The 25696-nt window shown below is 37.3% G+C and overlaps 1 protein-coding gene across 1 annotated transcript in view; it reads right to left on the bottom strand.

The window, feature by feature from the left end:
- Positions 1–24654, bottom strand: part of LOC104275353 (gephyrin-like) — a gene marked incomplete at both ends in the record, with an annotated part of 96625 nt that extends 71971 nt beyond the window's left edge. Inside the window, 2 exons of the mRNA XM_009871280.1 lie at positions 3752–3809; positions 24576–24654. Coding sequence (XP_009869582.1) covers positions 3752–3809; positions 24576–24654 — 137 coding nt within the window. The remainder of the gene's footprint in view (positions 1–3751; positions 3810–24575) is intronic.
- Between the last annotated feature and the right edge of the window lie 1042 nt (positions 24655–25696).

Raw genomic sequence — 25696 nt, 5'->3', positions numbered from 1 at the left:
CTTCACAACAGCATGTATCTCCTTTAAAACAACAGAATGTTGTAATCAAAAAGAGCATCTCTCATGCTATTATGAAGCATAAGATCCTACAGTTGACACATAAAACTATGTACAGGCACATTGCACAAATTTTCCCTCATCAATATTAGTCATAGTTTGCTCTATACTTACGGCAATCTCCACACTGTAAATGAAATTGTATACTGTCATTCAGTCTGGAAAAGAGAAGGCTCGGGGGAGACCTTATAGTGGCCCTCCGGTACCATAAGGGGGCCTACAAGAAACCTGGGGAGGGACTTTTTACGAGGGCCTTTAGTGACAGGACAAGGGGTAATGGGTGGAAGCTGGAAAAGCATTGGTTTAGACTAGATATAAGGAAGAAGTTCTTTATCCTGAGAGTGCTGAGGCACTGGAACAGGTTGCCCAGGGAAGCTGTGGATGCTCCATCTCTGGAAGCGTTCAAGGCCGGGTTGGACGGAGCCTTGAGCAACCTGATCTAGTGGGAGGTGTCCCTGCCATGGCAGCGGGGTTAGAACTAGATGAACTTGGAAGTTCCTTCCAACTCAAATCATTCTATGAATGTCATTTAACTAGAAATGTTATGTTTGCTGCTATTGTTTCCGTCTCAAATGCTTTCATTTCCAATCAGCAGATGCTCTTCAAAACCAGAATTGCCTTACATGCTCACCAGTCCCTAGGGACATGAAATTATTTGGCTTAAAAGACCTCTCCTTTAGGCATAACTTACTACTACAGTGGATGAGGAACAATGATGAAATCTGCCAACGCATTTTTGCAAGTTTGAAAAGTTCCTTGCTTACAGGATGAATAATTCTGATGAGAATAGAAGTTTAGGCAAAGTCAAAACAGTGACACCTTCTCAGAAACATGCTGTAACTCCCGTATTTACTGTCTTCATCAGTTCCTGCAGTATTTTAAAACCAGCAGGTACTAAAAATGAAGTGCCCTTGCTTTAATTGGTGTAGAGAAATGACAGGAATGCAGATGGCAGGACACCCACTTAGGCATTCACCCAGGTATTCCTCCCCTGAAAGCTTCTCCTATTGAAGCATTGGACCTGAAGACATTTTTACATTCTAGAAAATTTTTCAGGGGGGGAAACCTGTGGTGGCATCTTCATGACATGACAAAAATCACACTCACATGCAAGGATAAATAAATTCTAAACACTCCAGAATGGAAACATAATAAAGACATGTTAAAATTTCCTCAGTATTGCAATACGGACACATAAATTCTCATAAATGACAAATAAATTCTCATATATATATTATACATATAAAATACATGAAGAAATACTAATCTAATACATTTAAAATATATAGAATACATTTATAACACTAATCTTATAAATTCAGAAACACACATTTCATTATCTCCTAAAGATACTTTTCACTCAGCAGGTATGTTATGGAGTTTTTACTGTCCCATAAACTTAGAGATGCAGTCTCTGCTTACAAGGTGTTCTACCTAAGACGTAATTATTTGAATTTACAAAATCAATACATTTGTTTTCCTCATCAATTATTTTGAGCTGTAAAAGAGGTTAATCTACCACCTTTTCTAGAATAAATGGAAATGCTGCCAAGGAGACTTGTTTGTTTGTCATAGAAATTATTGCTTTCTGCCTGATAAAGATCCTCCCTTTGTCATTTAAGCAAGCTGTTTACTTTGTAAGGACTATCAGAAAACACAAATATTCCAACTCCTATGAACAGAATTCAACAACCTATCAAGTTAAATAATATAATAAAAATTGAGCTATTCTTGCTTATTTAATGAAATTAAACCCCTTAATATTTCATGCTTAAATAGGGAAGGAATAGTTGTGAGGCAAGAAAACTCCCAACTGTTGTGCATGGAAGAAGATTCTGTCCTCTCTAGAAGTTACATTCCAATAATCTCATTTGCTTTTTCTTTTAGATCCTCCTCTCCTTTCTCTACTCAAATCTGCTTGGAAAACCTTTCGGCGGTTAAGACTCCCTCCCCACATTCACTACAAGAACACTCAGTCTCCTTATTTGCAAGCTGCTCATCAAAATACATTTATAAATATGAGAGAATACTTCCCCATACTCAGTACAGATGTGTCCACTATACTCACTGCTAGTGTGTCTTAGCATCTTCCAGTAGTGCCTCACTTCACGTGAATAACACCTATTGTAATACAACTTAAGAAGTTCAATCACTTAAGGTGTGAGTGTTGGGTTGACTTCAGTCACAACCTAAAAAAGCCACTACCTGGACAACATAAGATAGCTTCAAGAAACACGGTGACTTTTTCCAAACACTTTAAATAGCTCTAACTTAGAACAATACAATCCTCCCTCCATACTTATGTTCTGGCACAACTGAGATTAATGAGTAATCCATCCTTGGTAGTTTCTCAGGATTTTAAGCATTTCAATATCATCTGAGTAAGAGCAAGCCACTAACTCAGAACAAGGTAGGGGGAAACACACATTCCAATGATCTTGCCAAACACAGTACCTAAAAATAAAATTATTTCTTATTTCCCAACGTTCTATTCTTCTTTGTTCACTGAACTCAGTTTGCACTACGGAGCACGAAATACCAGCTTCTTTTTCTTCATCTTCAACATTAGCAAAATGTCAGTGGGTTTGGATTTCTTATATTGAAGGAGAAAGATTATGGTTTAGGGTCTTGTCGTTCTTGTTTTTATAGTTTTGGTGAAGTTCTCTGAACATCACGAAAATATGACACAACACTGATAAGCTTTAGAAACCTTCTTACTTTCTAATACCAAAGTCTAAATACTGGATCTATCCTAATAAGTCATACTCCTCCTGGTAATTCAGGACAGAGGAGCCCATGAATCTCAGAAGACTCTCATAAATTTTGATCACAACAGAGTGATAACCTTGACTGATGCAGGTAGAGGCAGTCTCTGTATTTGCTTAAAGTGGGTTTGATGCTAATTGAGGAGGAATAAATCCTCACAGCTTTACACAGTGCGAAGTCATGTCTAGATGATTATGCAACCACTTCCGTTTACTAGATTTTCAACTACTCCAGACTCCCTTCACAGAGCTGAAAATAAGGATATGAAACAGTAATCACAATGAGCAAGCAGTATGTGAAACTGATCACCAAACAGATGAAGAACCAGCTACACAGACTGTACTATGAGATCTAGGCCAAATTCCCACCTAGTAACTGTCTTTTACTCCACTGAAGAACAAAATTGACACAAATTGCTGAAGTACTTTCCATGAGTGAACTCGGCTAAAATGAGTTTTGTTACAATGAACACTGCACTGAAGGTAAACTTTAGTATTTATTATTGTCACTCCCCCAAAACAAAGAGCTTTTAATGATTTTGAGTACCAATGACTTCATACTTTCCACTTCTTAAGACAGGTAATGTTGGAAAAAGATTTTTCTTTGATCTCAAAAGCAAAAGGACATTACATTTATATTTATTATGAAAATACAATGCAGGTAACAAAACAGAAACATGCTGCATTACATAAGTTTTTTGGCATCAGACAAACCCTACTGAAGTCAACTTAAGGTGAAGGTTATGTGTATTTGTAGAAATAAGAAAAATTCTATTTCAGATGCCCAAATATGCACTTGATAACTTTACTTTAGACATGTCTTCCCCCTGCTATGATACACTTCAAAGTAAGTAACAGCACGGCTCTCAAATGAAACATTTCTGTAATTCTCCAAGCAAAAAAAATTCAGAAAGACAGTAATACTGTACCTTAATTTCTTCTATTTCATCTGGCACTATCTTGTATGCAGATATAGTCCCACCCAACCTGCAATCAGGAGAAGAAAAATATTGTCTGAAATCAGAAGGAAAATGTTCTCAAAATCAGTAACACAAAGCACAGCATGTTAATGGTGTCATGACTTGTTCCAAAACACCAATATGCCTCCTACCAATTTAGAGGTAAACCCCATAAAGTCTCAAAACAACAGCAAAAAACTCACCCCGTCAGAGAAAAACCTTCATGTGATTAACATACACATTCAAACAAGGTGGCCTTCACTAGCCTGAAAGAATTAGGTCAACCAAGCAGAATTTCCATCACTGACGTGTTATTCTTTACATTAATGGCCATCAGTCACCATATTCTATGATCCCACTTGTCCTCTAAATTTTATGGATGAGTTTAAACCCTGGAAGCCATCCATATGTGCTTTGTGCTCAGTATGTCACTAAGCTCCTATACAGTCTTCAGTGCATCCAAATGCAGTTTTAGAAAGGAAAAGGTTTTTAATCAGACGTGCATGGATGGACCTCTTAAATCACACAGACTCTACAGCTTCGATGTTTGAAAAGCCTCTGGATTTCATGAGTGGCAATAAAAAGTGGGAGATGGAAAAGAGTTGGCATTAATGTAGAAAAACAGGGGGGTTTTGTTCCACATTCAACCTACCGAACTTACTCGTCTACATCCAGCAAAAGTGTATGGTAAAGAATAGTTCACAGGCTGAACATACATGAACAGCATCTACTATAAATGGTGGTAAATACTACATTTTCCCTAAAGACACACAGACATAGCTTCTTTTATTTCATGAAGCAGTATCATTGATAGTGACAATTCAGACCTAAAAATATAACTGCACTAATGACCTCCCTGCTGGCTCTGCACAGCAAGGCTAGTCACTTTCTGCATCCTACAGAAATGGAAATCATGTAAGAAACTATTTATTGTAAAGCAACAGACAGCTATCAAACATGTATTTGTATTATCTCCCTATTATAGGATTTTTTCCTTCCAATTGTCAGCATTTCTACACAGGCATATTTCCTTATACTCAGTCTTGAAATTATTACACATATTTACTCAACCTAAAAAAAAGAGGAAAAGAAAGCAACACAGAAAATGTATTGAAATTTTCCCTGCAAGTCCTGTCTTTCCATATCTCTTCAATTAAGACAGTCTTGTAAATTAATGGCTTGAAAGTTTTAGACAGAAGACAGAGTCTGCATAGGAAAAGTCAAGTCTGAAGTCCATCACTGCTCCAAGTAATATCTACTATATTTTCTGAGGCAGAGGCATTACAATATGCAAATTCATCATGAATAATTAGAGCATAGCAATTGCTTTCTCCAGTTTCCTCTGCAACTTCCACTGAAGCTAATAATCAATAGAGTTAAAAGTTGAAGACAACTAAATGGGTTTGTTGCCAGTGGAGGTACAAACATGAGCTTTTATTCTTCAGTGGGCCTGACCTTTGCTCAAATAGTGTTTCCAGAGACAGCTACAAGAAATTGGTTTTAACATCATGGCAAAGGATTCCTTCATTGGACTGTGACAAGGAATGGCTCAGGTCAGTGCCTGTTATCATTGCACACGTTATGGGAACGAGGGCTGCGAGAAAACATTTTTTACTTCATTCTTTCAGATCTATTCCTGTCTGCACTCTGGAGTAGCCCTGAAAAATAACTTCACTGACTTTCCTCTAGTAGAAGTGGAGGACAGAGCCTCTATTGCCAGCACTCCGTCAGCAGAGAATTCCACCTGGCACATCTCTCTGTTGGCCACCCTCGGCATAACTATTAAGCATTTTATTGGAATACATCAGAAAAAAAAATAAAAATCAAAATAATTGACTCAGTAAACTCATCCAGCTTGCCTAAACCCTTAAATAGCATCATCTTCTCCCAATACGCTACAAAGTTTTGTGTCAGGAGTTTAACATACTCTGGATCTGCCAAGCTGAAGTCCAAATGGCAGCACATTATAAAGTAAAATGTCAGTTACCACAATTCCACATTTTTAAAAGAGGAAGATATATTAAGAGTTATGTTATTGTTTAAATAAACAATATCTCACCTATAGCTCCAGCTCAACGCATCTATCCTAATACATTTTCAATTTCACACTGACATCTTTAGCTTGAAAATCCAGACTACATACATAAGTAATGGCAAAACTGAAACTGAAAGAGAACCAGAAACACATAAATATACAATTCTATAAATGCCTGAGAGTTGAAATGAAGTTTTTAAGGAAGTCCATGCTTCCTTCATTTCGGAACATTAGACATCACTCCATCTTATAACTCCTGAAAGAGAGATCCACCACAGCAGATGGCTTTTTAAATCTGGTACTATCAAGGACATAATAAAGGCATTTGACTTTCTGTATAAAGTTTTTGAGTTTCACAGAAGTTTAAAGGCATCACACAAACTGGGAGGATCCAGTTAACACAGCCTCAACTCTTCTGCTGGTCATAAATACGATTTATGTGAGGAACAGGATTTTTGTTTTTACTACATATTACATAGCGGTCTATTTGACAGCCTGCAAATAGTGATCAACAGCATATACATAAAATTTAAAAAAAGTCTACTTTTTTTTCTGGCAAAATGTCTTAATTAGTTTCCAAGTCACACAGAAAATATTACACCACACAATTCACTTGCCAAACCAACTTAAGAGGCAGAATCAGTTGCGAAACATGATGTGTACACTTTGCTCAAAAATCGTAAATCCCACTCCATTCCAACCTCATGGTAAACAACCTGAAAAGAAATTTGATAGCACTTAGTCTGCTGTTACCAAACTGCTATTAAAAATCTCTCACAGTCAGATAAGGCCTCAGTGTAAGGGACTACACAATGTCACACACACATACAATATGAATTACAAAAGCGTTGTGATGAAAGAAAGAACAGCAAAATCAAGGCAAACTGAAAATAAATGCATTAATTGGTGCGTCCAACTTAAGGAAAACTTTTTATTTAGAGTATTTCTCCAAACTACACTTAAGTGTCACCACCAATTGCGACCAATTTAGAAATCTGCTTGTTGTTTTGCAAATCCCTGATTGTAGCACTGACATCTGAGAGAACAGGGACCGGACAACTACACACAAGAGAGTTCAGCTACAGGCTGATACCTGGTCTGTGATAGAGGACTCGCACGTGACACTCATGTTGTCATTATCCTGGGAGCAACCTCTCGCCACATGTTGGTTTTTTAGAACTTTTTACCCTAATTTTTTTGGTCACAGGGTTTCAAGAAGCCATTGCACTGAGGTCAGAAAACGAAAGGACCAGCTAGCGTGAGTACACTTGAACACCTCTGGGCTTTGTACACTACAGCATAATGAGCAAAAAACATGCTACAAGGGCCAGAATTCAGTTCACCAGTGACCTGATTTTTGTGCAGATTCACTCTTCATCTGTCACACTTTTTAGATTTATTATTTCTTTCCAGTTGAACAACACAACATCCAGCCTCCTGCAATATAAATGGCATATTCTCTCAGAACAAATACACAACTAACCAAGAGCAAAACTAAATATATGACCACTTCTAGCAAGCTGAAAAGACAATCACAAACTTCATCCACAGAGACCTAATGTGCAGTCCTTCTACCCCTAACTGCAGTATTTTCATACTATAGCAAGCAACACTATTTAACAGTGTATTTATTTTAAATACTAATTACCTTTAATTTTTCACAAGTGTATATGTAAGCAGGTAATTTCTGAAAGGCCCCACAATTTATACTGAAATTTTGACAAACAGTCTCACCAGGTGTGTATCATACCCTCCAGAGAATAAGACAGTAGAGGGTCTTTACAAATGAGTGACAAAACCAGAAGGAGAGTGTGGGTTTTTTTCATATTAGTGATGGAACAAAGAGGAGAATGTCCTTCGTAAGTGAGGGAGTCACAGGATGCAGTCTGTAAGAAGATAATGAGATACCTTGACCATTAGGGCTATTAATTAAGTCACCAGGGAGGATGCTCTAAACTTTTGAACTTTGAGAAAGAGTGCACAGGTTTAATAAGCCTGTGGATATTAACTCCACCGCCCCGGGTGGCATAAAATTGGAGTTAACGAAACGTGTAATGTATGTTGTTAAGTGGGGTTCATGTTAAGGGAGAACATGGAATAGGCAGATCGGGAAGTCTGTACCTCCTGAGCACCTCAGTCAATGGGGAAAGGGACAGGGTTTCATGCAGCCAGGAAATTAGGATGAAAGGCAGCTGTGTCTTCCAGCAAGTTGAGAGACCTCACAGGGACTTGGCAACTCCAGTGAACTCTCCCTTTATTCGAAAAAAGTTAAGACTCCTCTGTCTTCTTTTTGAACACTGAATTCTGGCAATGTGACTTTCTGTACACCTTGCATGTAATACAGACACCCCAGTTGTCAAATTTCTTTGCAGAAGAGAAATTAAATTATTCCTAGATGTAGAAATGACACCTGGCAATAAAAACAAAGAACCACTCCTTACATTGAGCTAAACTGGTGAAGATCTTTGAAGAGAGGAAAGATAGGACAGAAATTGCATAAAAATTATTAGGAAATAATAAACCTCACACTCCTAATTTGCACAGGTGTTTGCGAAAGAACAGAAACTTTGTGTCTTTTTTAGGGAAACTACTTTGGGGGGGGAGGGGAAGTGCATCTCAGGTTGACATATAATGATAGACTGGGTTCGTAGAAAGTTCACAGAAAAGATTTAGGAGAATGTGGAAAGCAGGGTTTCTATGGCAACCTGTGGAATTAGCCAAATGCAGGAAATAAATTGAAGTGAGGCCAATACAGTTGTATTGGAACAGATGGAAGTTTTACTATTTCACCAATTAAAGCAGAATATCACTGAGAGGGAAAACTTGAACTTCATCCAAGTTAAGGAAAGTTCAAAAAACAGGAAGAACTGTGCTCAAATGGACTCAAGAAACAATGAACCACAGCCCAAATGGGAAGGGGACTCAAAAAGACAAAACTTAAAGAGAAATTGATTACAATGCTGCTATAATAAACTATCCATTATTTTAATGTTATCACTTTATGATCCATGTGTTGTACGTTTTAATACTCTAAACCAGATTTATTTTGGATATAAGGTTTAAATGATCACAGTGCTATGTTCCATAGGGCTGCACGTTGGGCTTCTGACTGGGTTTCCCCTGTGCCCCTGCAAACACACATGTGCTGGCAGACTCACTGGATTGTTACTCCACAACTGTGTCCTGTGGAAGATGCTTGCATGCTAGGACTGAATCAACACTGACCAGCTTCTGTAATCAAAAAGATTACAAACCAAAGATATGAACACAGTCTTTATATACAGTTCCACATTTGGTGACTGCCATAAGAAGCTGAGCTATTGATTCATCTGTTAACTTAATAAATGAGTCATACTGAATGCTATAAAGTCAATTTTCTAAAAATAGCTTGTAGCCAGCTTGGCTGCTGTCATCTGCTGAAGTTCTCCAATACCACTTTAATTAACATTAATGTTTCTTCAGATAAATCACTGTCTAAATGATATCAAGTTGTCACTAAACCTCACAGTGAAACTATCCTTCATCTTTAAATGAAAGGAAAATTCTAAATCCTCTGCTCAACTTTTTTTTTTTTTCCCCCCTCCAGATCCATCTCATAAATGTATTTGTTATCTACCATCAGGATAGTCTACCTATTGACTTATTTATAAACCAAGTAGAATATTCAAGAGGCTGTGCTTGTGAGCAGATCCAATGACTGGGAGCCAGACTGGCTATTTTGAACTCTAAGGGCACGTTCATTTTCTCACAGGCTACTAAATAAATACATGTCACAATACTACTGTTGCCAGAGCAAACTGATCAAGACAGCATTTCCAGCCATCTCAACTGGGCTAGCTTAATGCTGACCCACGAGACACCAGCAAGTCATCTTGCTTGGGATCCTCATACAGCCAAAACTTCAGAGAGCGTTCCAGGGACCGAAGCAGCAGAACTGCATTTCAAAGTAACTTTGTTCTCCGCTACCTGGAGGAGAACATGTAAAAGGCAGGCACAAAGCCACTTAATTGATGCAAGTTTCTACTGACCTTTTAGAATTTGTTAAAGCGCCCTGAAGGGAGGTAGTAAGGCGGCAGGCTATTTTGGGCTCCCTTCCTACACAACAGAACGCTGGCAGCTCGAGCAAGCTGGGCTGCAGCTCCTATCGCTGGCCACGCGCCAGCCATGAGTTGTGCAAAACAGCTTGCAAAGTGCTTCATGATGGCAGTTTTACTTACTCTAAGGTGTAGAGTTATGTGATGAAGATCCAGGCCGTGGTGGGTTTTTTTGTTTTGTTTCTTCTCTTTTTTTTTTTAACAGTTTCAATAATTAGATCCTTGAAAACCTACTCCTCCCTCTCCAATCGTAGGCTAACTTCAACATCTCACAGAAATAAAATGATTGCAGACGTGTCCCCTGTCAGTTCCTGTCTCTCAGGAAGAACAGCTCTGGGATCAAGACGTCAGAATTACAAGATTCTCCCTCTGTTTCACCATGTCCCAAAAACTTATTTCAAACAGAAAAAAAGGAGGAAGGAGAGGAGAAAATAAAATTAAGTCAAAGTTGCAAAAAAATTTATTTCCTACCTTATTACTGTTTTAGGAGCAACAAAAGAACACATTTTTCACTGCTTTCTGGTTTTTTTTTCTAAATAGAAAAAAGCCTACACAAAAACTTTTTTTTGGAGAGGAAAAAAATTTATTTTTCTCTTTCACCCTTCAAAGCTTTTTTTTTTTTCTTTACTATCGGAAAAGCATGAAGAAATTTGGAGAGGCTAATTTTCTAGGCACCTTCAGTAGGAAAACACTGTCACCTCAACAATCTGTTATTGGGAAAGGTGGCAACAAGGACATCGGTCCTCAACATATGTCAAGAATTAGGGACGAGGTCACATGTACGTCATTTGCCAATCATATGACCAGGAGCCACTCTCCTCTTTTAGCAGAATAATGTATTTAATTTTTGAGGAGGAAAACTTGGAACTGTTAGGGCATAAAGTATATGAACTTGAAGAGACCTCTACATAAGTTATCAAAACCCCCATGAGTTCAGGGCTTAGTGTAGTTTTCTAGGGGCTATTTTCGGTTTAACTCAGCATACAGGGCACCCCTATACATGGCAGTTTGGGGTATTATTGCTGCCAGTCAAAACACAGATCTATAGACTGCCTTCTCTTGAAAATGTTTACCAATTTACTTAATACCTAATAAAGACAGAGAAGGGGAGTGGGGAAGGCAATACCCCCAAGAAATTTTTGGGCTTGCAGGCAGTGTCCCCAAAACAAACAAAAAATGAACAAAGACAACACTTAAAATACATGAACTTTTCGGTGGTGCAATGTTAATATTTTTTCCATTTTCGGCATGAAAAGAGGTGCCTTCTGGACAGAAGTAGGAGGAACGCTGAATTTCCCTGAGAAGCAAAAACTATTTACATTTTTACTTTCATTAAACACATTCACTAATGATTGTTCAAAAGCCCTATGATTAATAATTGTATGCCTCACAGCAAGGGTACAAAGTATGCAGACAGCAAACATTTTAAGATCTTGGAAAAGAATGAAATGAAACACGAACACTGTGGATATTTATAGCTTCAAATTTTTTTTTTTAGGACTTCAGCATTTAACTGTGTCAGACGATGTGGCATGCAGAACACTTCACCAAATATTTCATGGTTTGTAATAGCCTAGTTCTACAAGACTATGACAAAAGAGAGAGGCACAGCATCTGAAATGGACTGAGAATAAAATATAAAAGACTAATTCTGCACTCAGAATTTTCATTACAGATGTAAAACTTTATTTCTAATTAAAACTGACTTTTAAAGTCTTTCCAAACGCCACCAGAATCTGAAAACAGTCTTGCCATGTGGACCATAAGCAAAAAGCCTACTTCTGTGCAGGATGCATGCATGTTTATAGCACAGAGGAATGATTGTACTATGCTTCAGCTGATTGGTAGTCTAACTATGGAAATCATACATTAAATCAAACAGACAGAAATGTCAGCTAGATTTAAGTAAAACTGTGTTCAGTGACTTTGAAAGTTCCCACCGGGGCATCAGATGCTTGACCAGTCAGCTCATTAAACAACACGAGCAAGATTTGAAATTTCCTGGGAGAAAAAATATGCAGAAGCAGACAAAAATTATTATCACAAAAACAGTCAAATTCTCACCATATAGACAAGGAAATATATATTTAATATCCATGTTGGGATTTAGTTGGTAGACTGAGGACTTTAAAATACTGTGTGAAGTGTTTATAGTAAGAGCCAAGACAATAATAAATGTTGATCTTACTTTGTCTCATAGTAAATACTGGGCAAAGTATTTTTTCCCAGCAAACACATGCCTAGGAGAGATACAGATCATTTGCATATATATTGCTAGCCACTGCCTGTCACAAAATCCTCACCTGCCTCAACTGAAAGCAAAATTTTTGGCTGCCTGAGAGTGACCTTTTGTCTATCCTGGAAGGCATTGCAAATGGAAGGATTTAGGCAATACCATAAGGAGTGCAATGATCAGCCTGGAAATGAAAGATCCCACCAGTAAATCACCATAACGGCTTGTACAAACCTATACAGACGGATACAGCTATTTCTGCTGACACTCATCATTTCAGTTGAGCCTTACTTGCTTCTACTCAAATGTAAAAGAGAGATCATCTGATTCAAATGTGAAAAAAAAAAAAAGAAGATCCGCCCTCTCTGGCTTTTAGCAACCAAAAAAAAAAAATGGATTAAAAAAAGTAGAGTCATCCATCATAAATCTTTTACATTTTTTCTACCATATATATGCTTCCTGCTACAAAACCATAATTTTCTTCTCAATAACTTCAGTATATGCTTTCCCTTCCACTTCTTAGACACTCAAGCACAAAATCCATACACTTGCTTCTGCCAAAGCTAATAAATATTAGGTGTTTATTTTCAAAAGAGAGAAAGTTTGGCTGAGATATGTAAAACAAAAAAATGCAATAATGGAAACACAGGGATGCCCGATGTTGCAGAATAAGACGGAATGAATTGCACATGACAGGTTGAAAAGAGCAGAGTGCTTTCTACGATCAGGTAAAAAAGGCATCCAGAAAATCTCTTCATTCCAAAAAATACCAGTAAGGAGTAAGGGTGAATGATGACTCAAACACGGGAAGAACACACTGTGGGGAATATATGGAAATGGTCTGATCATTGCAGATTCTAGATCAAATTCATTCTTTACAATTTAAATCACAGGACTTACAAAAGACTGTCAGAACTTCTAAATAACTTGTTGAAAAAAATAAAATCCAACAATTCCAAAACTACAAGAATGAAAGAGGAGTCTCAGAGACAAGCAGCACCCAGAAGGACTAGTATTAGTTCACACAATACTTCACCTCCGCAAAGTTCTGATGTCTCATTTCACACCACTACATTCCAGAGAGATAGAACGTATGAATGCAATCCACTATACAATTAATGGCAGTCTTTTTATGTCTTTATTTATCCAGACAGTTAAACTCAGAGGCAGATTTTGCTGTTTTCATTTTCCTTAATACATCAGCATGTTTGTTTCCATATATATACACATATATGTGTGTGTGTATATATATATATTTATATATATACACACATAAATATATTCATCTGTGGCCTAAATGAGAGAACTGAATTGTGTTTAAAATAGTGACCTGACTCAACTGAGTTTTTTTTAGCATATGCTATGTGCTGGATAATGTGAAAAGAACAAAAAAAATTTAAAATCTGTTCATCCACAGAATGGAGTCACATGAATAAAACACCTCTATATTTGATCCATCCCTCTTCGTACCTAGGAAGGACTTTCTACTTTCTATCAGTAGCACTACTGATAATGCTGAAAGTGAGATTCTATTGCATGTCTCACATATTTATCTACATTCCAGATAATTTAGTTATTTTGAAGCCATCATCCATAGTCCACAGCTGCTTGTAAAATACTTCTGTAAGGTTCAAACTCAAGTTACTGAAAAGCATTTCTTCATCTTTCATATACTGTTGGCTATAAAAAGTTTTTCAGTACTTTGTTTTCCGTAGCTGTCATTACCTTTTTCTTTGCATCTGATCATTTAAATGTTAAATTATTTTTTTTTTCTAGATGAATTTAAAAAGTATTGATGTATTATCTCTACATGTCACGACTCATTATGACCCGGCTCTCAATACTCAGAAACATGGTAGGCAGGGGACATGTGGATCTTCAACAATTTAGGAAGTCTTTGATTAAATGTGAATTTGTGTATTTCGTTTCATTCAGGTCCTAAAAAAAAAGATTCCACCTTGTAATTTCTCAGTAGCTTGTGCAAACATAGTCCATTGGCAAAATGTAACAATTAACTTCTTGCTACTTGCAGCCTTAATTCAACTTGTAAATCACTATCAGTTATGTTCTCCTGCCATCTACCTTGTACGATGTTCTCTTAAAAGTAAAAATAATAGTTAAATAGAACACACCCTCCACCTTTTGCTGAAGCTTTTCTTCTTTGTTACTGCTCCACCTACAAGTACGGTATTTAGAAAGAAGAGTAACCCACCTCACCGTAACCAAAGACTTTATTTTTTATTATGTGACCACACAAGTTTACAGAGCACCTATACACAGTGCTTACTATCATCTTCCTTTGGGTGACAGTGTCCATAACACCCCTAATAACTTCAACGTGCCTCCAGCCATTGCCAAGGCGTAGAACAAAGATGAGGAAGAGATCTGATCTCTTCCTCAGTTCCTGCTCCAGCACAGGTGAGTAGGAGTAAAAATAGATAAGGTGAATCCTGCAGTTTACCTTTCTGTAAAATAATACTTAAGTGCTGTCATGTCTATTCTGCGTTAGTGAGCCCTGGTCAATTTGCCTAGATAAAAATGGCAGAATTTGCAGGAGCATATCTCTTCCAAAGTAGAAATTTGTCCAAGAACCACCTTATATTATATATAAGGCTAAATACCTGACTAGCAACATACAAATGACTAACGCAACCAACATGAACATTGCACAGTACTTCCTGAGCCACGATGCAAAAAGAAAAAACAGGTTAGGACAACTCTACCTACGGCTATTGAGGACAGTACAGCATATGTCAGACCCTCACAGACACTGATATCAAAAAAAAAAAAAATAGGTTTGTGGACAGAGATACCCAGGCTTTATGAAAAAAATCAGTGTAAGAAACTGCCATTTTCCTGTCAAATCACAATTTGGGATTTTATTCCAAAGAAGCAGATGTTATTATGTAACCTGCCTTTTCCTTCCAGAACTAGTGGTAAAAGCCCTCACCCTTTAGGGAGTAACAGTAATAACTTCAAAAGGTAGTTATAAGAGCCCAGAAATAATCCAGATCTGTACTGAAATGAGTTTCAGTAGTACCTAAATTTAGGAACTGAGCTTAACTGCACCATTACATTAAGTGAGGACTTTTAAAGAACTCATAGAGAAACCACTGTAGATAATGTCAGTAGAATACATTTTAAGATCTTAACCTCTGGTAAAACCAAAAAATCATATTATGTTGAAAATACAACTATTTAATTGCTTTACAAGGTTTTGTTCTATTTTGGATTTGCATTTGTGAGCAAAGAGCTTACAGGCAGGTGGGTAGCATCAGGTCAAGCAATGAAAGAACAAAAGGCCTATCCTGAGAAGGCGGCTCAGTACATACCCATCAAATCAAACCAGATAAAACTAACGGGACCATCTCTTCAATTTAAAACCTACTAGGTGGATCCAGGAAGCCGACAGACCACAGACAACTTAGAAAATAAAGAGAAAACTCCCTATTTGTATCTTATATCTCCCCTTACCCACCTCAAGCAGAACACCATGGGTAGATTTTACCAGGTTATTTTAATATAATGTGTATTGTCAGCTATATTTTCATCTAAAACATGTCAGGACAAATAGTGGTGCTATCCCTCCACAACAGCAGTCAACGCTTTAGCTCCTATCTCCTCCAGCCATATCACCTGACTTTAAATGCTCATTGATGCATAATGCTACCTTAGATATGTGTCAAGATAGGTTTCATAGGTGCAGTGCCTCCATACCTTAAGCTGCTACGAAGGCGTGCTTCTCCAAATACAGCAGTGTTCTTCAAAGCTGGGAAACATGATTTCCAGTGCACATTTAGTCGTCTTCATAAATCAGACTATAATTATAGTAAATGGCTTTAAAAAAAATTGATTTCTCATGCTCTGAAGCTTAGATTACAGATATTTTAGTATGAAAAACAAAATATCATCTTTCATCTCAATTAAGGAAAAACAAATTTTCAGTAAAAACATCCTCTCACAATTTGTTTCACCTTTGTAAGACTGTCTTACATAATAATTTGTCCAAAATTCACTTGTACCAAGTTCAAAACCACTTGTAATGAATAGATAAGGTATGGCAGAAGCCTTTTAGAAATGAAAGAAAGCTGAAGTTGAGTATCTGGTACCTAAAAATATTCATTCCAAGGTTATCTTTCTGTCATGTCTATTGACTAATTCATAGTTCAGCTGATCTTTATTCTGCAGTGGCCGATCCTTTACAGTGGAGCACAGTGACTCCAACTCTGCCACGTATGCCATTAAGACATGAACCCTGCAAGCAGATATTTAAATTTCAAGTTGAGTTTACATTGGTAGTAAATACATTACATTATATTTTGATTCAAAAAATGAACCGTGCATGAAAAGAAACATGAAGAAGTCAGCTAATACAAAGATATTGTTGACAACGTAACACTATGATCTCAGTCATTATTCTGTGAACTACAAGGCAGCTTGTGGTTGGGAGGCACTTACTCTCGCTTTTAAAAAATGCCAGTTTTAAAACTTGCCCACACTTGCACACACAGAAGTTAAGGACTGGTGATTTTTGCTCACTAACTTAACAAAATGCCCAAAGACTGAATAGGTCATGAAAACCAAATTAGGCCAAAGATAGGGTACACATCAAAGCTGAAGCACAGAGACAGGCTCTTCAATTATTCATGGCCCATAGGGAACTGCCAAGAGGTCCATTAACAGGCAAACATCGTGCACCTAAGAGGCATTCTTTGCTAGAAGAAAGAGGAAAGGAGACACACAAGCAAAGCAGCAGATGTTTCCCGCCTTTGTGTTCTTGGCTGCAATTGCCTTCTCCAAAATAATTTCCAACGGTAAACTTTAAGATTCTCCCCTAGTACTTACTGCAGTCAGTGAGTACCTACCAAGCTTCCACCCCAGAAAAAGCTGCCACCTTCAGCTTCTACAGCTGGATACCTCATAGAACCCTGTGGCTTTATTGACCCTTCTACTCCTGCCCCAGCGCAATTCCATCCTCAGAACTGCACTGATACCTACATGAGCACAAACACAGAACAAAGGTTTTCTAGACCACTCAATTTTTCCCTCCCAATCTTTCTGTGTTCTAAAACTAGCTAAAGTAAGTAGCTATAATACAGAAATACTTCAGGGAGCTTGCATATTGTTGGAGAGCTCTCTTTTACAGAGCACTTCAGTCTATGACACAGTTTTGTGCTAAATTTCTTTAAAGCAAGTATAAAGCACTAGCAGTCTTCTCATTAAAATAAATTAAAATAATAACTCTAACTCTGGACCACTGCTAGTGACAGATACTTGAATGATGCATCATAATGCAAGCTTACTATTTGTTTTTTGAATGTTTATTGCCTCTTCTGGTAGAACTCTCAGAGCTTTTATTAATAACCGAACGTAGGAGATGAAAGAAGAAAAAAAAAAAAAAAAGGTATCTTGGGTCTGTCTATCTGTTATTTCCAGGGAGCTAAAGCAGCATCACACATCAGATCACAACCAACTCTGTACCGCAGCTAGAGTGGTACTGAGCATTACTAATGAACCACGCTGAGAGGGAAAGCACATGGGCTTGGGCTCGGCACTGTGCTACGGACATCTAGGTTACACCCTGCTGGCTCTGACTACAGAGTACTTGCTCATCCTTATTTGTCAAAAAAGCTATTAACAAGGCAATATGTAATTTACATGAACTATATAATTTAAATATAAGATGTACACAATATGCTGAGTGTTACAACAGCGTAATTAGAAACGGTGTGCTAACTGTTCCATGAGAATGATTTAAATGAATAGTTGTTAGTAGCAAATATGACTCATTTATACCAGTTTGAGATCTTTCATCTAAAACTTGGTTGGGAGCTACTTGATAATTTCCCAGTGAAGCTTTTTCACCAAAACATGTAGTTCAATTAAAATTAACACAGTTGTGCATCATAAAATTTCATCAAAGTTTCTCAGTGAAAGGTTTTATGAACACTCTGACATGAAATCAAGTATTATGGGTTCTGATTGGCCAGTTTAGTTTCACATTGAACATTTCACTCTTTTTTGCAGGTCAAGTACAAACTATTTACTGCTTAGTTCATCTGCTTCCCTCTCCCTCATGAGCTTAGGGGCTTGCTTGTGTTTGCTCAGTATTTTTAGCCCCATTTGATCACACTGGCATATTAAAATTAACAGTCAAGTTATCCATTGAACACACGCACGCACACACACACGCACACACACAAAACTATTAGTCTTTTATATTAAGAGCAGTTGTAAAATAAAATTTTGCCTTATTCCATGACATACCTTTCCTTTTACAAACTAATGAACAGTAGCAGCCAGAGAAAGTTTTATTTTCTGCTACTTGAAGACATGAACTATGGCTGTGAAATTGAGTGTTTAGAAAGATTTTCGATTATTAGATTCTGGCCAGCATTCACGGTATCACAGAATGCTAGGGATTGGAAGGGACCTCAAAAGATCATCTAGTCCAATCCCCCTGCCAGAGCAGGAACACCTAGATGATGTTACACAGGAAGGCGTCCAGGTGGGTTTTGAATGTCTCCAGAGAAGGAGACCCCACCACCTCCCTGGGCAGCCTGTTCCAGTGTTCTGCCACCCATTGGCTCACTTCTAGCAATTTCCCTAAAACTAGTCTCTCCCTGTTGCCCAGTACCAACCTCTTCAACCTTTATCTTCCTTTTCTCAAGGCTGAAGAACACACAGCACGATCCTTTCCTCCAGTAATTCTGAGATCTTCCTCCTGTAGCTTGTTACTGCAGGAGGGGGCTTATTTTCTCCGATTAGATCGTTACAAGAGCACCCTCAAAAGAAGGAAAAGAGGCCGATCTGCTGCTGAGCTGAACACAGCAACACCACCAGGCTGACAATCGATAACTTCAACTAGTATTTTCTTCCACGTCTTAAAACGAAGCAGCAACAGAAGCAGCTGTAAAATCTGAATAGTGCGGATATATATGAATTATCTGATATATACATATTATCTGATCATTCACTCCTGTTCCAGAAGAACACAATGCCAAAAGATTTTCTGATAAAATCTCTCCTCAAGAGCAGCTTTTGCTGTCACAGAAAGGATATGTACTGGCATGGAATCCCGCCTTGCTGAAGGAAGAGACGTCACTTCTGGAAGTAGTCAAATGTATACAAACCTTGTCCTATAGCTCTCAGTGGTCTGATCTTTCCCATTAGTCAATATTCCTCTATCTTAAGAAACACATATTGGTTTGTGACACTTTAATTGTAGGAACTATGAATGATTATTTCTTTGTGGATATACTTACAGTTACAGCAAGTTTCAAAATTTGCCCCTAGCAAGTGCCTGGATCATTTTTGATTAACGATTACCAAAGTTTCAGAGATCTGTTCTTCATTCTCCAATGATGATTCCAACATAGGCCTTCTGTAAATCCTCTGAAGAGCATTATAGAGGACAGGGTGACAGAAAAGCTTGCTATCAGGGTAACTAATAATCTGGGAAACTAAGCTCTGTTACAAACATTCAGGTAGTGTCCTATTTCATACAGAAGAATAAAAACTGTGAGAACTACCAAATCTGCACCAAAAATTCATAGTCTGGAGAAGACTGTATATATACACAACTACCTCAAATGAAGAAGAACAATGAGGGAGAGACAAAGAAAAGACATGAAGAATAAAGATCACTCTGATAAATTAAGGAACTCTCAATTAATAAGGGTGGGCAGCTCGCACTAGCCTGTGTTTCCACAGAAAATAAGGTTTTGGATAGAAACAGTTCTCAGTCATCTGAAGCTATACAGTATTAAGACCTCATTAAAAATGGAAGCACAAATTTGTTCTTTATTGGAAAACAGAAATCCACTTAAAAGAGAATTAGTTAGGGTGTAAAGGGAAGCATTTACCGTTGTAGTTTAACTGTGTTTCTTTGAAGTAACTCTGTGGAAAACCACTTGAGGTAATTTTTGACCCCTTGATATGTCAAGTTTTGAACTTCAAGGTTGTCATCATCCATAGAAAATATACTTACGTACTGGTTATGCTCTTGTGATGTTTATATGTTAGCACGGCTAAAGGGAAGAAGCATAAGTGAAGAATCCATGGTAAAACTCCAGTTATAGAGAAAGAAGGTAAGGAAAGCAGAAGAATTACTGTGGGATAACTACTCTCTTAAGCCACTATCTGGATAGATTTCTGCTGTACAGTGCTAAAAAGAAAGTAATTTTAGAAAGTCCCTCTAGAACAAGTGAGATGTGAAACACAGTTTAGATACAATGGGATTTTGCCTAGAAAGAAGTTATTCAGAATCTTTTGCTCTTCTCAAAGAATCTCTGAAGAAGGTTCCAAAACAAATGTGTACCAGTAATTATGTGTAACTGTAGCTCCTGAATTGCACAGAAAGATTAAAAGCTAAAACTTGGGAATGTCTACACACAGAATTTCCACTTGAAGTAGGTGAAGGTATACCTAACCCTCTAATGATCTGATGGTTCACGCTTCAGATATGTATTTAAAATAATTTAGAAAAAGATTATTAGTAAAGGAGGAGTTTCAGGTGATAGCCATATTGAATTCTATGTAACCCATATCTCTCCTAAGCATAGAAAGGGTACTGAAGGTGGAGAAAAAGAGGGTACTATTCAGTCTGCTCCAGAGCAAGAAGTCAAACAAACTGATCAATTTTCTGTCTTTCCTTGAGCACCAGCTTAAGAAATTTTGCCTTGCTACAGACCCTCAAGGATCTGCCCACAGCAGCAGGACTTTGCTAGCATCTTAAACTGTTCCATTGTATTTTACCTCAGCTGAATATAGTCTGAAGAACATCTGCACCATCATCTAAGAAACACTAGCCTAGGTCCTCCAATTACACCTGCTCTGCTGTTAGGACCATTCGTGGAAAGGCATCTACAGTCTTCTCAAGTAGATCAATCTCCTCCATTAAATGCAAAATTTTAAATATCTTTTATGTATCACTGGAATGGTAGGCAGTGGGTGCATCAACTAAACCAAATTACAAGCTTTGAATATTCTTAGCCACGTTCAGTTACTTAGGCCAAACTGTTAGAATGCATAGCTTTTTCTCAGAAGAGAAGAAAAAAGAAAGAAACAAGAAAAAAAGTTTGCCCTTCCAGTTCTCTACACTTACACAGGATTAAATGCACATACATCGTAATCTGCTGAGCTCTCCCTGACACTCTTAGAAACTGATTACAGTTTCTTCATCACACTGACATTTAGAATTTTTTCAACTACCTAAACAATCTCATCTGCTATAAATTGAACTAATTCTTTCTCATGGGCCAAAAAATAACCTTTAAAAATCTTTTTCTATACTGTAGGAGACTCATACTTCCTCTCTTCCACCACTGTTTTCTAAAATAAGTAACACCTATCATGCACTGCACTTTCAAACTGCCTTCTCCTCTTGCCATTCTGCACACCTCTCTATGTTTGTCTCCAGAATTGGACACTGGATACAGCAAAGACATCATGGTGCTCTGAGCAACCTGATCTAGCTGAAGACATCCCTGCTCACTGCAGGGGGGCTGGACTATAGGACCTTTAAATGTTTCTTCCAACTCAAAACATTATATGATTCTGTGATCATCTGCAATGAATGTGTAAAAGCACTTAACTCTCAAACCACCTTTTGAGTTGAATCTCTAATCAACTTTTTGTTCAAACTCAACTTTTCTGTAATTATATATGAAATGAGATTTAATTGTAAAGTTGTTGCATGCTTCCTTCTCCCAGAGTTAGTAACCCCTCACTTTATGTTTGATATGCTTGGATTTTTCTTAAGCAGCTGTCTTCACTGACAGAGTAAAATAAATGATCAAACTCCTGATCTGAGCAGCCGAGCCGTTATTACTAATGACAAGAGAATTAAAAGCAGATCACATTTAGAGAGTCCAGACTGCTCTAGCTGGGAAATCAGTTGAGGAAAAAGACTATTTTGACAATCAGGCACACTTAATATAAATCAGACACTAATGAAAAAACCCTACAATGCTGTCTTTATATATTTTCATTTCAACGTACAGACACACTTTCAGCCCTCCAGAAAAAGCCTCCTGCAGTAACAAAAGAGAAGTTGTCTGTGCTGGAGCCAAGAGTGGCAGACGACAAGGGAGATGCCAAGAGAAAACTGTATGAAGTAGCCAAGTGTCACAAGAAATCGACACTATCCAAATTGCATTTTACATGACATATCAAACCATCCTAAACCTAAAACCACTTAAACTTTTTCCCCCCCCATACTATCCTTTTAGTGTATTATACTGTATTTCTACCTCTGCTAACCCGTCATCTGCTATTAATGTGAACTCCTGTTAGAAGTATACACTGATTATCTATTTATATGCTAATGAGCCTAAAATCTCCTGCACTCTCTTTGTTAAACTATTTTATTAGTGTCATACAGTACAAATGTACTGCAAACCTTTATAGTAACAGAGTCATTTACAAAGAAAGCATCAGGTTTTTATGTAAATCTGATGTTGGCATCTGATACTAGATCACAAAACAAAAATGAGGCAGTTTGTCTACAGTCATAGCAAACGAGCACCAAAGAAATCGTAAAGTACAAATATTAAACTGCTAAGATGATGAATCAAATGTTTTTCTGTTATTTATATAAACTCTAAAAATTTTAATTCAACTTAATTCTTATTTAAAAAAAAAGGTTAAAACATCCCTTTGGCTGGCACTCTCATGCTTCAGCCCCACACTGTCCTTTGCATTTCTCTTTGTGTAATAAAGAATTCAGACATCGTGGGACCTCAGAATCACCTGTAAAAGGCTGAGCGGAACAATATAGCCTTAGATCGTTTCTTCATTTTGGAGATTCACTCACACTATTACACATTTTGCAAGAATTCTTAATAGGCACTTACTCATAGGACTGCAAGAATATCCGTTTGGGAAGACAAAACTAAGCCTATACATTCCTGTCATTAGGCAAACAGAAGACAACTTGTCTTGCACTACAATCTGTCACACAATAGAAGTGTCAAAGAGTCCTTGAGACCTAACAGATGGTCGGAGACTTCATTCAATCTTTCAAAGTGAAAAAAATGGCTACGCTGCAGTCACTTATGCTTTTTATTGCTTTAAGCAACAGAAATCCATTTCATTTATGCTGCAGATTACAATAATTATTACAATCTTCTTCATGTAAGTTACAGTCAGGGAAGGAAAGCAGATAATGCCATCGTTTGTGGTAAACAGTAAGGAAAATGATCATTCTACCACAAAGGCAATTCATCCTTTCTGAAAGTGATTTCCAGAGGCGCACAACCAAAACTATACATAGCATATAGGCATACCTGCAACTCAAAAAAACACATACAACACTCAAAAACTAAATTAAACAAACAATCAAAACCACTCAAAAGCCAAATTTCGGTAGGAAATTAAGATCTTTTGAATAGCCATGACTTCAACACTTGAAGAGTATTTATTAAAACTTTACTACCGCATGTGTTTTGTGAATCTCAAGCAACAATAATACAAGAGAAGCAGAGAGGACAACTTTCCTAAGTATAAATTATCAAATATTACACACATTATGTCCAAAATTCCCAAGAATGTATGTGTATATGCATGTCATTTACCTGCAGCAACATGACAAAACAAATTCTGCACCTAATTCGTTACTAAAAATGCCCTGTAACTGAAAAGTTCCACTGTTTCTCAATCAACACTGGAAAATGTACTCTGCCAGTGTAAAGGCCCATCATATTACAAACCACTGTGGAATGCGCTATTGATTGCGAAGTTTTCTGTTCTTTCCCTTTCCTCAAAACCAGTGGTACACTTGTACACCCTAGCAAGAACATTTTCATCTAGTACTAAAGTAAACTGAAAAGGGAGGAAAAGAATACAAAAAAAAAAATCAAACACAAAAAGGTTTGATACAATTTCACATCTGGCTCAGAGCTCATGAGGGTGAATTTCACGTTAAAGGAAAATACAACACTGAAATGAAGACCACTACTCTTGCCGTGAATTAAAAATTAAATCATCTGCTCATATACTTGAATTAAAAAAGTTAGCAGAGGAAGAAATAAGTATCAGCTGTATGAAATTAGATAGAAAGAAAAGGATTCTATGTGTTCAGATAACTGATGATAATATAATTATCCAGTAATCTCCTCATTTATATAGTTTCACCTTAAAGCAGGGCAACAATGCATACAAATCCTTCATACATACACCAAGATGCACAATCTGTTACCTCTGATGGCTCTTGTACAGTTTACTGGATGTTAGTCCACAAACAGATACAAAAAACAAAGTGGTTTTAATAACACTTGTCTGTATTAAAGACTAACAACTTGGCAAGTATATCGCCACTAAAGCACTAAAAGTGTACTTTATCATACTACTTCTTTATATAATTACAAAACTACTCACAAGGATATCACGAAGAAGCTTTTCTTTGCTTAGCAATAAGAGCCAGATACTCACAAAGAAGGGTCTTGCACCAGATCTTTAAGGTTTATCCCACTACGATCCTCAGCAAGGTTCCTGAAGCAACTGTCACTCACTAAAAAAAAACACAACAAAAACAGAAAGAAAATTAAAACAAAACAAAAACAGAAGAAAAAGGTGGAAATTTAAGAGCAGAAAATAGCTCTTTCTATTAAATAAAAATGCTTTTTGATGTTGGGTGTAATTTGAGCATTCATATATGAAATTTGATTTTCAGTGAGGTTCACCTAATTTAAAGATAAGTCAACTCAATGGAAAGTGATAAACACCACATCATAGCCTACACAGAAACGACCCGAGTTCGCTGGTGTTCTTACTACATCTCCACCGATGGCTACAAGAGGTCTCACACACAAGCACTGGACACACAGGTACACACAGGTATCCAGACACCTAACAGCAGAGCGTTTCATCATGCACCAGTCTCTATTCTCTCCCTAACCAGAAACAGTGGGAGTTGCTACGTATTTAAGTTCACAGGTGAATTAAGTTAACAGATTAGCAAAGATGTTTAATGTAAGCAATATCTAAACCAAGCAATTAAGAGCAAAATTTTATTCAAACAGCTTATAATTAAGTGCATGTATAGCAGCTACTGTTATAATTGAAATTACAACACAGTAAATTTCACAGAAGTTTAAAGAGTATTAGCATGCTTTTTCTCCACTACATTAAAAAAAAAAAGATACTATTTAAATCTGAAACTCCATATCCATTCTCTCAGCACAAGTATCCAATTTCCACAAGAGGCTCACTTCTCTTAAACATCATCACAGGCAATTTGAGAGGCAGAAAAAAAAAGTAGTGGCACAAATACTTTAAAAAAAAAATTCAACATTAAGTTCAAAGGAATTACAGTTATTTCTGACTATAGCAAACTTTCTGAAGGAGACAGAGGTTGCAATACAGCAAAATCAGTGTAAGGGTCAATTTCCCATAACTAGCAAGGTAATCTGCCAGGCTGAGGAGAATTTATGAAGAAATGCATTACTGCTCAGCTTTCAACACAGAACACGGCCTCGGATTTGGTGAAAGGGGAAGTGTTTAAAATTGTCTGCAGAAGCAACTGTTCCGACTTCTTTCTCCTTAAACGCAAG

This window comes from Apaloderma vittatum, unplaced genomic scaffold (assembly GCF_000703405.1).
Source record: "Apaloderma vittatum isolate BGI_N311 unplaced genomic scaffold, ASM70340v1 scaffold7106, whole genome shotgun sequence".
NCBI classification, from domain to species: domain Eukaryota; kingdom Metazoa; phylum Chordata; class Aves; order Trogoniformes; family Trogonidae; genus Apaloderma; species Apaloderma vittatum.
The sequence above is the reverse complement of the archived record's forward strand: the minus strand, read 5'-3'. Positions and strand labels throughout refer to the sequence as shown.